Here is a 13,703-nt window from a genome sequence, read left to right on the forward strand (position 1 = left end):
AAACTTCTTGTCCTATCCACTCCTATGCTGATGATACCACCCTGCACTTTTCCACGTCTTTTCATAGACGTCCAACCCTTCAGGAGGTAAACATATCACGCAGGGAAGCCACAGAACGCCTGACTTCTGATCTTTCTAAAATTTCTGATTGGGGCAGAGCAAACTTGGTATTGTTCAATGCCTCAAAAACTCAATTCCTCCATCTATCAACTCGACACAATCTTCCAGACAACTATCCCCTCTTCTTCAATGACACTCAACTATCCCCCTCTTCTACACTGAACATCCTCGGTCTGTCCTTTACTTATAATCTGAACTGGAAACTTCACATCTCATCTCTAGCTAAAACAGCTTCCATGAAGTTAGGTGTTCTGAGACGTCTCCGCCAGTTTTTCTCACCCCCGCAGCTGCTAACTCTGTACAAGGGCCTTATCCGTCCATGTATGGAGTATGCTTCACATGTCTGGGGGGGTTCCACTCATACTGCTGTTCTAGACAGGGTGGAATCAAAAGCTTTTCGTCTCATCAACTCCTCTCCTCTAACTGACTGTCTTCAGCCTCTCTCTCACCGCCGCAATGTTGCATCTCTAGCTGTCTTCTACCGCTATTTTCATGCTAACTGCTCTTCTGATCTTGCTAACTGCATGCCTCCCCTCCTTCCGCGGCCTCGCTGCACAAGACTTTCTTCTTTCTCTCACTCCTATTCTGTCCACCTCTCTAACGCAAGAGTTAACCAGTATTCTCAATCATTCATCCCTTTCTCTGGTAAACTCTGGAACTCCTTGCCTGCTTCTGTATTTCCACCTTCCTATGACTTGAATTCCTTCAAGAGGGAGGTTTCAAGACACTTATCCACCAATTTTTGACCACTGCTTTGACCCTTTTAGGGACTGGCATTTCAGTGGGCATTTTTTTTATTAGATTTTTGTTGCCCTTGGCCAGTATCCTTCCTACATAAAAAAAAAAAAAAAAAAAAAAAAAAGATGGGAGTCATGCCTCAAGAGTAAAGGACGCAACTCTCACACAGCAATGGAGGACCAGCAGTTGATGTTTGCTGTCAGTGTGGCTGGTGAAGTGTACACATTCCTGGCTGAAGTGTGCAACTTCTATCATGATGTGTTTTACAGGTGTGTGCTCATGTGTGCATATCAATAAAATTTGGTACATCTCATTACAGGAAGCTTTTTTCCCACTACAGAGGTAGGGTAGGTCTGCTTTCCTATAGAAACTTTGTGCAATATCACATTCTCTTCTTGTAGTATTGTACATAGTTTTGTCATGCAAAATTAAAATCTGAAAGATAAATGGGAATTGATAAAACACTATTTCCTTCCCAACTGCAAGATCACCAATGATGAAAATCATGTAATTTTAGTTAAATGATCATCTACCAGTTCATTGAACACAAGAGGTGCATGTATCAAGGGATCTCAGGATGTTATTGATGAAGAAATAAGTAAGGTTTTCATCCAAAAAGATTGTCACACTGCTTTAGAAAAAATTTTGAGTTTGATCCCAATAGTTTTGACAACCAGATTTTTCTTGTGGCTGCTTAGGTAGCTGTCCTAGATTATTCTCTCTCTCTCTCTCTCTCTCTCTCTCTCTCTCTCTCTCTCTCTCTCTCTCTCTCTCTCTCTCTCTCTCTCTCTCTCTCTCTCTCTCTCTCTCTCTCTCTGTTGTATGTATGTGTGTATGTACAAGTATATATGAGTGAGTAAATGTGTGTATGTACAAGTATGTATATATATGTGAGTGAATGTGTGCATGTGTAGTTCTCCATGGTCTTGAGTGTTGAGGAAGGAATAGTGTGTATTCATATTTTCATAGTTTTTGTACATATATCTTGAAGGTGAAAAAAGTGACTGACCTGGATCAAAGGGATTGAAAATCTGTCCCTTATTGTAATGCCACATTGATAATGAAGAACAGACCAAGTAGACACAAGACTGGACTGGATGCCTCACTAATGGGAGACTTTCCAAGCTCTCTGTCACTACGTGATTCCACTACTGAGCTGCTGGCCAAAAAGGAGCTCCTAATTACCTTAACTTTCTTACGTTCATGCAAGGAGCTCTTCATCAAAGTATCACCTCACAAAATTGATATAGACAATAAATATCATAGCAGAAATTTAGGAGACATGAAAAGATAATGAGAGTTGCTGTATATCTTAAAAAAACTGAGCCCTATTTTTTTAATGTCTTACAAATAAATTTTTCACTTATTTACATGAAAATTACCCACAGTGAGTTCCACCTGCCTTTTTGAAATGTTTAACTTACATATAAGTCATATAAAAGTGCTCATGTTTAGCATGCCAGCACATCTTGTGGCAAAAGGTTCATATAATGCACTGTACATAGTCCTCACCCCAAAATGAGCTCCAAGCAATTATTGTTTACTTTTGAAAGTTGCCTATGACTGTCCCATGCTCTTCACTGACTCTGGCATACTGAAAGGGGATATTGCATTCAACTAATTCTATATTTGAAGGCAGCTCTGGGCCTTCCCTTCTTGAGGGTGGCAGGCTGGTGACAGAAAAAAGTCCATCTCAGCTCAAGAACATTTTTTTTGTCCTGAATATTAAGTGATCTTTTTTTTTTTTGACAAAAATCATCGTGATTTATTGAAAATGAGTATGTTTCTAAGGCTTTAATGCATGTTAAAATTTTTAAAGGCAGTCAAGACTTGTTTTAGACTCAATATTCAAAATAAAAAACTTTGTTGTGTTGCATGGTATTCAATAATCTAGGTTGGTTTACAGGAAAATACAATAAGTGGTTATCTACATTTTTGCAGCAAAGTTTTATTGACTGCATCAGTTGTGTGTGTTGATAAATTAATGAAGTGCTTCTTATATGACATAAGAAAGTCAATGTAATCAAGAACTTATTTTAGCCTAGCAGCTCAGTGACCTGTGAGACATCTGATGGAAGACTTGGCATAGAAGTTCCTCATTACTTTTCCTTCCCCATACTTGTCCACTTTTACTTCTGTGTGTGTGTATGTGTGTGTGTGTGTGTGTATTGTAAGAGGAGGAGAGAATAGGAGGATGTAAGGCAGAAGGAGACAAGATTTTGGAGGGAAGTAGGGTGGGGGAGAAGCAGACAAGTATGAGGGAATTAGCACACAAAGGCTGAAGAAAAAATAGAGTAGGAGATTTGCCTGTGCTCAGCTGTTCAGATCCTAATTTTCATGGTTGTTCCTACTTTGATGTCTCAATTGTTTTTTCCATCAGGGAGGCAAGTATATCCTTTCTGAAACTGACCTACACACTACTGACAACAGAGCTTGGTGCCAGAGTGTGGACTCTCCTCCACCAGATATACAGTTCCTCAGTTAAGAAGAAGCTTGCCCATGCCTCAGGCCACTGTGAGGCTGACAGATACTCCCTGGAGCCTGGCACTCCTGTGTGGCAACTCTATAAAAAGTTTGAAATCATTGAAAAGTAAGTGAGTTGGAATTATATTCATCATTATTTTCATAATTATTTCAATCACTGTTATCATCATCGCTATCATGGTCAGTATTATATTATAATCTGATGGGTGCAGAAATTCAGATCTTCAAAATACAGTTATCACAAGTATAGTAAAGTGTCTCAAGTTACACATTTTCAGTGTGCTCTCTTCATTATTTTCACCATGTGATTTTGTTGCAGCCAAGAGATCAAAAGCAAATTTTAGAATAAAAAGAGTTGTTAACTTTGTACATCACAAAGAAAAAAAAAATAGAAGTCTGGAAAAGAGTGTAACTTGTTTAATTATGGAAGTACTTGGAGAACTTTTCTTCTTTCTATCTGGCAATAGGAAAGATCAGTAGTAAAATATCCTCTGATAACTTCAGGAGCTTTGAAATTCTTTTTAGTTTTGTAATTCATGGCATACTGTATATATCTTACTATATTCTTTCAGGATTGGGGAGAATCTTCCCAGTGAGGTCCAGCAACAATCTGATCTCCAGAGTTACCAGCAGTGGTTTCTTGGTGGCATTGAGAGGTGGATGGAACGAGTCTTTGCTAGAACTAAGGCACTCATCACCAAGGATATTGAGAAAGATTATTTGGGGATGAATTCCACAGGAGTTAGTCCTTCTGCTGTGGAAACAAAATCAAATTTTAAAATTGTAAGTGTGAAATTAAATTTTTTTGTTCTGCATGTTTGGGTACCAGTCTATGTGCTGGAAAGGCATAATTGTATATATTTTAGATGCCATAATTCATCAAAGTAATGTGCCATAAATCTAATTTATCCTATGTGTGCATTAGTCTTGTTTTACTTGTTTAGTTGTATGTACTTGTATGGAAACTCACAGATTGATTACATATAAACATAATGTGTTTGATATATGTGTATTAACCAAGATATGACCAAGGTCTAATCCTGGACAAAACTAGTTTTGTTTTCTTTCACATTGTTGCTCCTGTTCAGTAGCTATAGATAGGCATGGGATGCAAGTTGGAGAGTTGTGGCCTTGTTTCTTACCATGAGTGGAACATTTGGAATTCTACCTTCCTGTGTGTATTTACCTACCTAGTTGTATTTATGTAGTTGTAACATATGGGACAGGAGCTATGTATGTGCTATCCCATCTTCATGTCTATTATTCTTAAATTTGTGGATGTTTCTTGCACAGACCATTTCCTCTTTTAGTCTGTTCCATTTTTCTATGCTTCTACTTGGGAAGCTGTACTTCTTCGCATCTCTCCTGCAAGTGGTCATCTTCATTCTCTTACTGTGTCCTCTAGTTTTCTCTCATTCCACACACACAGATCTTCTCCATCCAGCTTCTTCACTTTGTTCACCACCTGTACACCCTGTTAGATCTCCTCTCCAGTGTCAAAAACTTAATTTTATTGAGTTTCCTCATATGGCAAAGCCTTTAGTTCTGGTTGTTGCTACTCTTTGTACTCTTTCCAGCTTTTTTAAATGTTTCTTCTCATGGGGTGACCATGGTTGTATCATTGTGACTATCATTTTCTTCATCATTTCCTCATCCAAATATATGAATGATGTCCTTGTGTTTCTCATTAGGTTAAGAATTTCTCCTTTTATATTGTTTATGTGCTTCTCTGGTACATATTTTCTGCCTCAGTTACTCCCAGATTTTTTTTCCTTTGCCACTCTTCATAGTTTCTTTGTACTCTTTCCAGCTTTTTTAAATGTTTCTTCTCATGGGGTGACCATGGTCATATCATTGTGACTATTATTTTCTTCATCATTTCCTCATCCAAATAAATGAATGATGTCCTTATGTTTCTCATTAGGTTAAGAATTTCTCCCTTTATTTTGTTTATGTGCTTCTCTGGTGGCATATTTTCTGCCTCAGTTACTCCCAGATTTTTTTTCCTTTGCCACTCTTCATAGTTTCATTTCCCATTTTTTTGTCATGTGTATGTCTTCTGCCCATCATGCCAAATTCCACATTTTTACATTAACATCTTCCACATTTTTAATTTCATATCAGTCTCCTGTGTGACACCTTGTCAAAACCCTTTTTCAAATCCAGGTAAATACCATCTGCCCAACCATCTCTCTTTTGCACTATGTATGTCAATCACTCTTGAGAGTTAACATATTAAGTTGGTTATGTATGATCTCCCTCTTCTGGTTGTTAGATATAATATTGTCATTTTCTAGGAAATCCAACCATCTCTTTTCATCAAACTTTATCTCAATTTTGCTATTATGCTGTTAAGTGACACTGATCTGTAATTTAATGGTTCTTCCTTATTCCCTTTTTTATAGACTGGCATTATGTCCACTCTCTTCCAGTCTTGTGGGATTTTTCATTCTTTCAGAGAGGGACCTATGAGTTTGCATATCTTCTCTGCTAGTTGTTCACTTCATTCCCTTAGAATCCATCAGACACTCCATCTGGACCTGCTGCTTTCCTTACATCCAATTTGACCAAACTTTCCTTAACTTCTTGTACTGTTATCCTTATCTCTTCCATAATTTTAGTGTCCTTGTGTCCTCTTTGTCTGTCAGCTGCACAAACACTTGTTCCCTTGTAAACACCTTGTGAAAGCATCTCTTCATCTTTTCTGCCATTTCTGTTGGTTTCCCATGTGTAATTCCATCTACTCGTAGTAGGTCAATACTCTGCCTTGTCTTCAGTTTCCCATTCACGTGTCTGTAGAACAATGTTAGTTGGTCTTTGCATTTGTCAATAATGTCTTTTTATTGCCTCTTTTTTTCTTCTCTTTGAATCCTAATATAATAATTTCTTGCTCTCTTAGATTTATTCCAAAGATTAGTCTGTCTCCATCTCCTTCATTTCTTTCAGGCTGCTTCCATTTCTTTCTTGCCATCTCACATTTGATGTTAGGCTATTCCTTATTTTCAGTATATCTCTGGCATTTTCAGTATCTTTTGGCATGAACTTATCTTCTTCCTTGTATATCTTTAAGAACTCATCCCATTTATCATGTGATCCACTAGCTTAATGGAAATTATCCCAACATGCATTCTCAAAAAAAATATCCTCTTGTTTTCAGAGTCTGCCTTACTGTAATTTAGTCTTCTAATTCTATGCTCTTTCCTATATGTTCCTCTCTCATCCCAGACTCCAGACTCCACAACTGTGGGATTGCTCATAGCTAATGCAATATCCACTCTAACTTTGTTTAGTAGTTGAGGCTCTTTGGTAAATACAAAATCTAATCTAGATGATTCACCTTTGTAATGAGACTGAAATGCTTGGTGGCAACTGCAAGCTTTATTCAACAAAATACCAGGCTCTCATATCTGTAACAGATACAGACAAAAATAACTACCGACAATTACACAACACATTAACTCAATATAAACAATTAATGATAATCATGCAACACAGCACGAACACAGTACATAACAGGACAAAACAACATAAATACACACACAAACTCACACATTAACAGAAGGAAACAGCTGGGTCTGCACTGGCCTGTGGTACCATTGTGACTGACGATACACAGTGCTACCAAACGTGAAAACAGTAACGTCAATCAGTGTTGCCAATGTACAATAATTACCACATTCTCCCCTCCTAGAAAAATTCAATATTAACAAAATGAGTTCCAGGTAGATATCCGAACATATCAGGTTTAATCCCATCCGTAACGATCGGGGGGCTTCGACACACGAGTCGACCTCCTTAACTCAATGGGCCAGTGGGTGAATGGGAATCATGATTATTATGAGGTTGTACACCTTGGGTTTTGGGTGAACCTGGGGTCTCTATATTTCCTTGTGCTTCATCCTGGTGCACAGGAGTCGTCGGACTCTCAGGACTTGGAGCTAAGTCACGGATAGACATGGTTGACTCACGGCCATCTGGATATTTGACACTTGCATACATTGGGTTCACATCAACAAGTTCTACCTGATCAGTTAATGGTTCGTGTTTGCTAGACCTAACATGCCGTCGCAATAACACTTGTCCAGGGGTCAAAAGCCATGATGGTAATCCATTTCCAAAACTAGAACGTCGTTGAAACCTGAAGAAACGCTCATGTGGGGTCTCATTGGTTGCAGTACATAAGAGTGATCTTATTGAATGCAAAACCTCAGGAAGCACCATCTCCCAGTGTTGATTCCTCAAACCATGAGATGCAAGTGTTAAACAAACAGCTTTCCAAATAATTCCATTGTACCTCTCAACCTGGCCATTACCCATTGGGTGATAAGGTGTTGTTTTGCTTGTTGCTACCCCTTTCTGAGAAAGGTACAGCTTCAGTTCCTGAGAAATAAAAGAAGGACCTTGATCTGAATGAATAAAACTTGGCATTCCACAAAGACTGAAGATAGACTCAAGAGATTTGATTACTGTTTTTGAATGCATATTTGGACAAGGAAGTGCAAAAGGAAAACGTGAGTATTCATCAACAACTGTAAGTATGTACTTATTGTTTGTGGTGGAAGGCAAAGGTCCTTTGAAGTCAATGCTAAGGCGTTCCATCGGCTGTGTGGCTTTAATGAGGACCCCTTGTGCTGAACGATGGAATTGTGTTTTTTGCCGTGCACAGACCTTACAAGTAGCACACACCTTTTTCACATCATCTGTTGAGAAGGGAAGGTTCTTAGACCACACAAAATGCAAAAGCCGAGTTACCCCAGGGTGGCAAAGATTCTCATGGATGTCAGTAAGATTCGACATTGAGGAAACAGAACAACAGTATGCACGAGTCAAGGTATCCGGCGCAACATTCTGTTTCCCAGGATAGTAACTGCACTCCAGCACTTTTTTCGTTAGTCGGGAGGGAAGAAGGGGTAGTGAGGAGAAGGCAAGGGGCAAATTAGTTAAATCTAGAAAGGAAACTAGCTTAGGGATGGTGAGAAATAGCTTAAGTGTTTACTACACAAATTGTAGAAGTATTCTGAATAAAATAGACTTGCTTAGAGGAATAGCGAGTGTAGAGAAATTTGATATCATTGCTTTAACTGAAACTTGGTTAGATATGTCAGGAAAAGTATTTAATCCAGAGGTTAAGATAGATGGGTATACAATGTTCTATAAAGATAGAGAAAACAGGAGAGGAGGAGGTGTCGCATTATACGTTAGGGACACATTACAGTGCTGTATGAACAATAGAATTAAAACAGATAACAAAGCAGAGTCGATATGGGTAGATATTAAGGAAGGATCGCAGTCAGTAGTACTAGGGGTAGTTTACAGACCACCGACCAGTACAGAGGAAATTAACACCTCACTGTGGCAGGAATTAAATAGAGCAGGCAGGTACAGTCAGGTATGTGTGGTTGGAGATTTTAATTTTAGGAATATCGACTGGAGTCTGATTGTGGGTAACAAGGAAGCAGAGGAATTCCTTAAGGTAATTCAGGATAATTTTTTAAAACAGGTAGTCGTAGAACCCACAAGGGGGAATAATATTCTAGATTTAATTCTTACTAACAGGGAGGAAGCAGTCACGCAGGTAGAGGTTGGAGGACAGCTAGGTAACAGTGACCATAGGGAAATTAGGTACAATCTAGAATGGGAAGAAACTGTTAGAAATAGAAACACTAGTAAAATACCTGACTTTAGGAGAGCAGATTTTGAAGAATTAAAAAGGTACCTCCAAGGAGTGGACTGGCAAAGGATGCAGGGTGAGGTCAGGTCAGGGACGGAGTTCAGAGAGATAAGGCAGGATGAGGGAGGTGAGGTGAGGCTCCAGAAGGGAGGAGGAAAGAGGAAGGGGGGAGATAGGTGTGAGTATGTTGGAATGTCAGGTCATGCTGAAATGAGAGAGGTAAGGTCGAGGCGAGTTGATGAGGGAGGGGAGAGGATGGTAGGGAACGAGATGAGGGGTTTAGGTGAAGTAAATGTAGATGAATTGTATAAATATTTTGTAGATAAAGTTCATACAGGTCAATTAGCAAATATCCCATATAAAACAATAAGATCACAAAAAAATGACCCTAAATGGATGACTGCTAGGTTAAAGCATTATATAGGGCGTAAGAGAAGTATATATAAGAGATTAAAGGCAGGTGAGGAAGTTTTAAGGACACAGTATAATGAATTAGTTAGAACAGTCAGGAAGTTAACGAGGAAAGCTAAGGACAATTATGAATTAAAGGTAGCCAGCCAGGCGAAGACGGACCCCAAGGGATTTTATCAGGTATACAGGACGAAAAATAAGGATACTGTAGGTCCATTAAAGGCAGCAGATGGGGAGCTGGTTAGTTCTGGGGAGGAGATTAGTAAACTTCTGAATGATTATTTTTTAACTGTCTTCACTCAGGAAAACATGCAGGATATGCCAGATAGTGAACAGGTGTTTAGAGCAGATGAGTATGAGAAGCTGACGGATATTTCCATAACTAGGGAGATAGTGGAGCAGGAGATAGATAGGCTAAAAAAGTTCAAGTCACCAGGACCTGATGAAATATATCCCAGAGTACTGAAGGAATGTAAAAAGATTATTAGTGAGCCGTTAGTTTCTGTCTTTAGGAAATCACTGGAGTCGGGTGAGGTACCAGTAATGTGGAGGCAGCCTAATGTAGTACCCATCTTTAAGAAAGGGGATAAAACTTTAGCGTCTAATTATAGACCTGTCAGCTTAACTTCAGTTGTAGGTAAAATGTTAGAGTCAATAATAGCCAGGAACATTAGGGAACATTTAGACAAGCATAACTTGATAAATCAGTCACAGCATGGCTTCACGAAGGGGAAGTCTTGCCTGACAAACTTGTTAAGTTTTTACAGTAAGGTGTACGAGGCAGTAGATAATGGTGATAGTTATGATATCTTATATCTGGACTTTAGTAAAGCATTCGACAAGGTGCCCCATCAAAGGCTCCTGAGAAAGGTTAGGGCGCACGGGATAGATGGGAAGGTGTTAGGTTGGATAGGGTCATGGCTTGGTAACAGGCGACAGAGAGTGCTAATAAACGGCTCGAAATCCGAGTGGGGTCATGTCATTAGTGGGGTGCCACAGGGATCAGTATTAGGGCCATTATTATTTCTAATATATATCAATGACTTGGATAGTGGAATTAGTAGCGATGTTAGTAAATTTGCGGATGACACAAAGATAGGTAGATTAATTAGGTCAGAAGCGGATGCCATCGCCTTGCAGACAGACTTAGATAGAATGAATGAATGGACGGATAGATGGCAAATGCAATTTAATATCAATAAATGCAAAGTGCTTAGCGTAGGTAGAGGAAACCCACACAATAGGTACACATTAAACACCCAAACTCTGGTAGGTACAGGGTACGAGAAAGATTTAGGAGTTATAGTTAGCTCTGAACTCCGTCTAGGGAAACAATGCATAGAAGCCAGAAACAAAGCAAATAGGGTACTAGGATTCATTTTTAGGAGTGTTAAAAGTAGAAGGCCGGAAGTAATATTAAAGTTATACTTGGCGCTGGTCAGACCTCATCTAGACTACGCTGTGCAGTTCTGGTCCCCACATTACAGGAAAGATATAGGTCTATTAGAATCAGTACAGAGGAGAATGACTAAAAGGATTCAGGGGATGAGGAGTATTCCTTACGAAGCGAGGTTGAAGCGGTTAAATTTACATTCTCTAGAGAGACGTAGGTTAAGAGGGGACCTGATAGAAGTCTTTAAGTGGTATAAGGGTTATAACAAGGGAGATGTAAGCAAAATTCTTAGGATCAGCAACCAAGGTAGAACAAGAAATAACGGGTTCAAGCTTGAAAAATTTAGGTTTAGGAAGGAGATAGGAAAAAATTGGTTCTCAAATAGAGTGGTAGATGAGTGGAACGGACTCAGTAATCATGTAGTTAGTGCCAGGACACTAGAGAGCTTTAAGAGAAGATTAGACAAGTTTATGGATGGGGATAACAGATGGAAATAGGTAGGAGTGTTTCATACAGGGACTGCCGCTTATAAGCCTGGTCGCTTCTTGCAGCTTCCCTTATTTCTTATGTTCTTATGTTCTTATGACAATACTGTATTGTATAACTGAATGATGCCAGCTCCAGCCTCCACTCTTGTATCTTGTTATTCTTTATCTTGGTTTGCTTTCTGTTGTCTAACAGGAACATCACAGAGCGTTGATCAGTAATCAGAGTAAAATGTTGTCTAGCTAAGAAATGACTCCACTTGCGAACTGCTTCAATAATAGCTGCAGCCTCCTTTTCTACAGCAGGATAATGCAGCTCACTTCCCTGAAGCGTTCTTGACATAAAAGCTACCCTGGTTTAAGACTGCTGAGACAGCGACCTCCGAAGCATCACACTCCACAACAAAAGGAAGGCTCTCGTCCACAGATCTTAGAGAAGCATCCATAAGCTGCTTTTTCAAGGAGTTAAAGGCAGTTAGTGCTGATTCACTCAGCGGAAAAGTTTTCATGTTTATCAAAGGTTGGATTTTATCAGAGAAGCCAGGGATCCATTTAGCATAATATGCAAACAACCCTTGAACTCTTCGCAAAGACCCCATATTGGTAGGAGGTGGTAATTCTTGAAGGGGACGTAATCTGTCAGGATCAGGCTTTATGACATTATCACCAACACAATACCCGAGAACATTGATTATAGGCACAGACATAACTGATTTAGATTCATTGAGGGTGAGCTTCCGTTTTTGAACAACCTCCAAGAACTTCTTAACATTTTCATCATGATCATCCTGAGTTGATCCAGCTACTGTAATATTATTGAGATATGGGAAAGTATCTTTAAGATCCTCATCTCCAACTAATTTATCCATAGCTCTCTGAAATACAGCTACTCCATTAGTGACACCTAATGGAACCCTACAAAACTGATACAGTTTTCCTGCACCCTCAAAAGCAGTATACTTCCTCTCACTCTCTTTAATGCTGATTTGGTGGTATGCACTCTTCAAGTCAAACGTAGAAAACACCTTGTATTTTGCAAGATTATGTACCATGTCCTCTATCCTCAGGAGGGGATATGCATCTAGTTCTGTGTATTGGTTGATGGTTTGAGAATAATCAATACAAAGTCTCTTTTTGTGCCTGTCAAGTGGATCTTTCACAACTACGACCTGTGCTCTCCATGGGGATATGCTTGGCTCAATGACGCCTTCAGACAGCAAGTGTGATATCTGGTCATTTATAAATAACTGGTCATCTTTGCAATAGTGTCTGGATTTAACTGCAATTGGTTTACATTGCTGAGGCAAGTTCGGAAACAGTGAAGGCTCCTCGATATCAGCTGTTGCCAATGAACAGTTACTAGTTACCCTTAAACTTGGCTTATTTCCCCCATACTGAAAAGTTACACTCTTGTGTTGTTTTTGAAAATCATGACCCAAGATCACATCACAACATAAATCCTTTAAGACTCCTAGCTGAACACATGGGTAATTTTAATCAACATGACCCAAGTCTACTGTAACATACCCTGGGGAGCTAGTATTTAAAGATGCTGACGCCATTGAAATCTCCTTGCTTGCCGGAACTACTGTCAGCTTTAATTTATGTGCTACTTTCTCACTTATGAAGCTATCCGAACTGCATGAGTCGATTAGTGCCTTCAATGAATGACCATTGACAGTGATGTCTGTAGCTGCATGTGAAAGATTCTTTGGAAAAGTGGCAGCAAGTGTGAGCAGAGTGGGATTATACAGTGTGGCGGTAGTGCTATCATAAGCCTTAGCCTTGGATCTACAGATTCTGGCAAAATGACCCATTTTACCACAGTTGTTGCATGCAACAGAACGTGCTGGACAACTAGCCCTACCTGTAATGTGGAATGCATTACCACAAAAATAGCATTTCTTCTTAGATCCTTAGATTCTTCTTAGTGTGCAGCAGCGACAGTCAAGTCCACAGGTGGTCTTCTTTCGTTGACTGATGTTGTTGGTCATCACTGGGCAGTTCCTGCTGTCCTGGAACTAAAGCAGCAGCATGAGGAACAGGCAAGGAAGACGTGTATGCATCATCATTCCGCTGGGCAAGGTCCAATGTACGGGCTTGACTGTATGCCGCCTCCAGATTCAAGGACTTATTTTCTAGCAGGTGCTGACGAATAAATGCAGAGGCAATACCGTTAATAAATGCATCACGTACCAGCTTCTCCCGATATTGTTCAGCTGTGACTGCCTTGAAGTTACAGTCCTTGCTTAGTTTATGTAGCTCCCTCAAAAATTCATCAAGGGATTCGCCCAACTGCTGTCGTCGAGTTGCCAAAACATGCCTTGCAAAAATCTCATTTGGTAATGACGTAAACACTCTCCAGTTTTGCAATGGCACTTTCATATGAAACACAGTCTTC

General features: G+C 39.6%; 1 protein-coding gene across 2 annotated transcripts in view; it reads left to right on the forward strand.

Annotated features, from left to right (window-relative positions):
• LOC135097468 (uncharacterized) overlaps positions 1-13,703 on the forward strand; it is a 40,733-nt gene that overhangs the window by 2,947 nt on the left and 24,083 nt on the right. Inside the window, exons 3-5 of one of the 2 annotated variants that reach the window (XM_063999414.1) lie at positions 984-1,127; positions 3,239-3,448; positions 3,915-4,393. In XM_063999414.1, coding sequence (XP_063855484.1) covers positions 1,030-1,127; positions 3,239-3,448; positions 3,915-4,230 — 624 coding nt within the window. In that variant the 5' untranslated portion in view covers positions 984-1,029 and the 3' untranslated portion in view covers positions 4,231-4,393. Of the gene's footprint in view, positions 1-983; positions 1,128-3,238; positions 3,449-3,914; positions 4,394-13,703 lie in introns of those variants that run through there. The other variant, XM_063999415.1, reaches the window with a different exon arrangement.

Source organism: Scylla paramamosain, unplaced genomic scaffold (assembly GCF_035594125.1).
Source record: "Scylla paramamosain isolate STU-SP2022 unplaced genomic scaffold, ASM3559412v1 Contig21, whole genome shotgun sequence".
Classification (NCBI taxonomy): domain Eukaryota; kingdom Metazoa; phylum Arthropoda; class Malacostraca; order Decapoda; family Portunidae; genus Scylla; species Scylla paramamosain.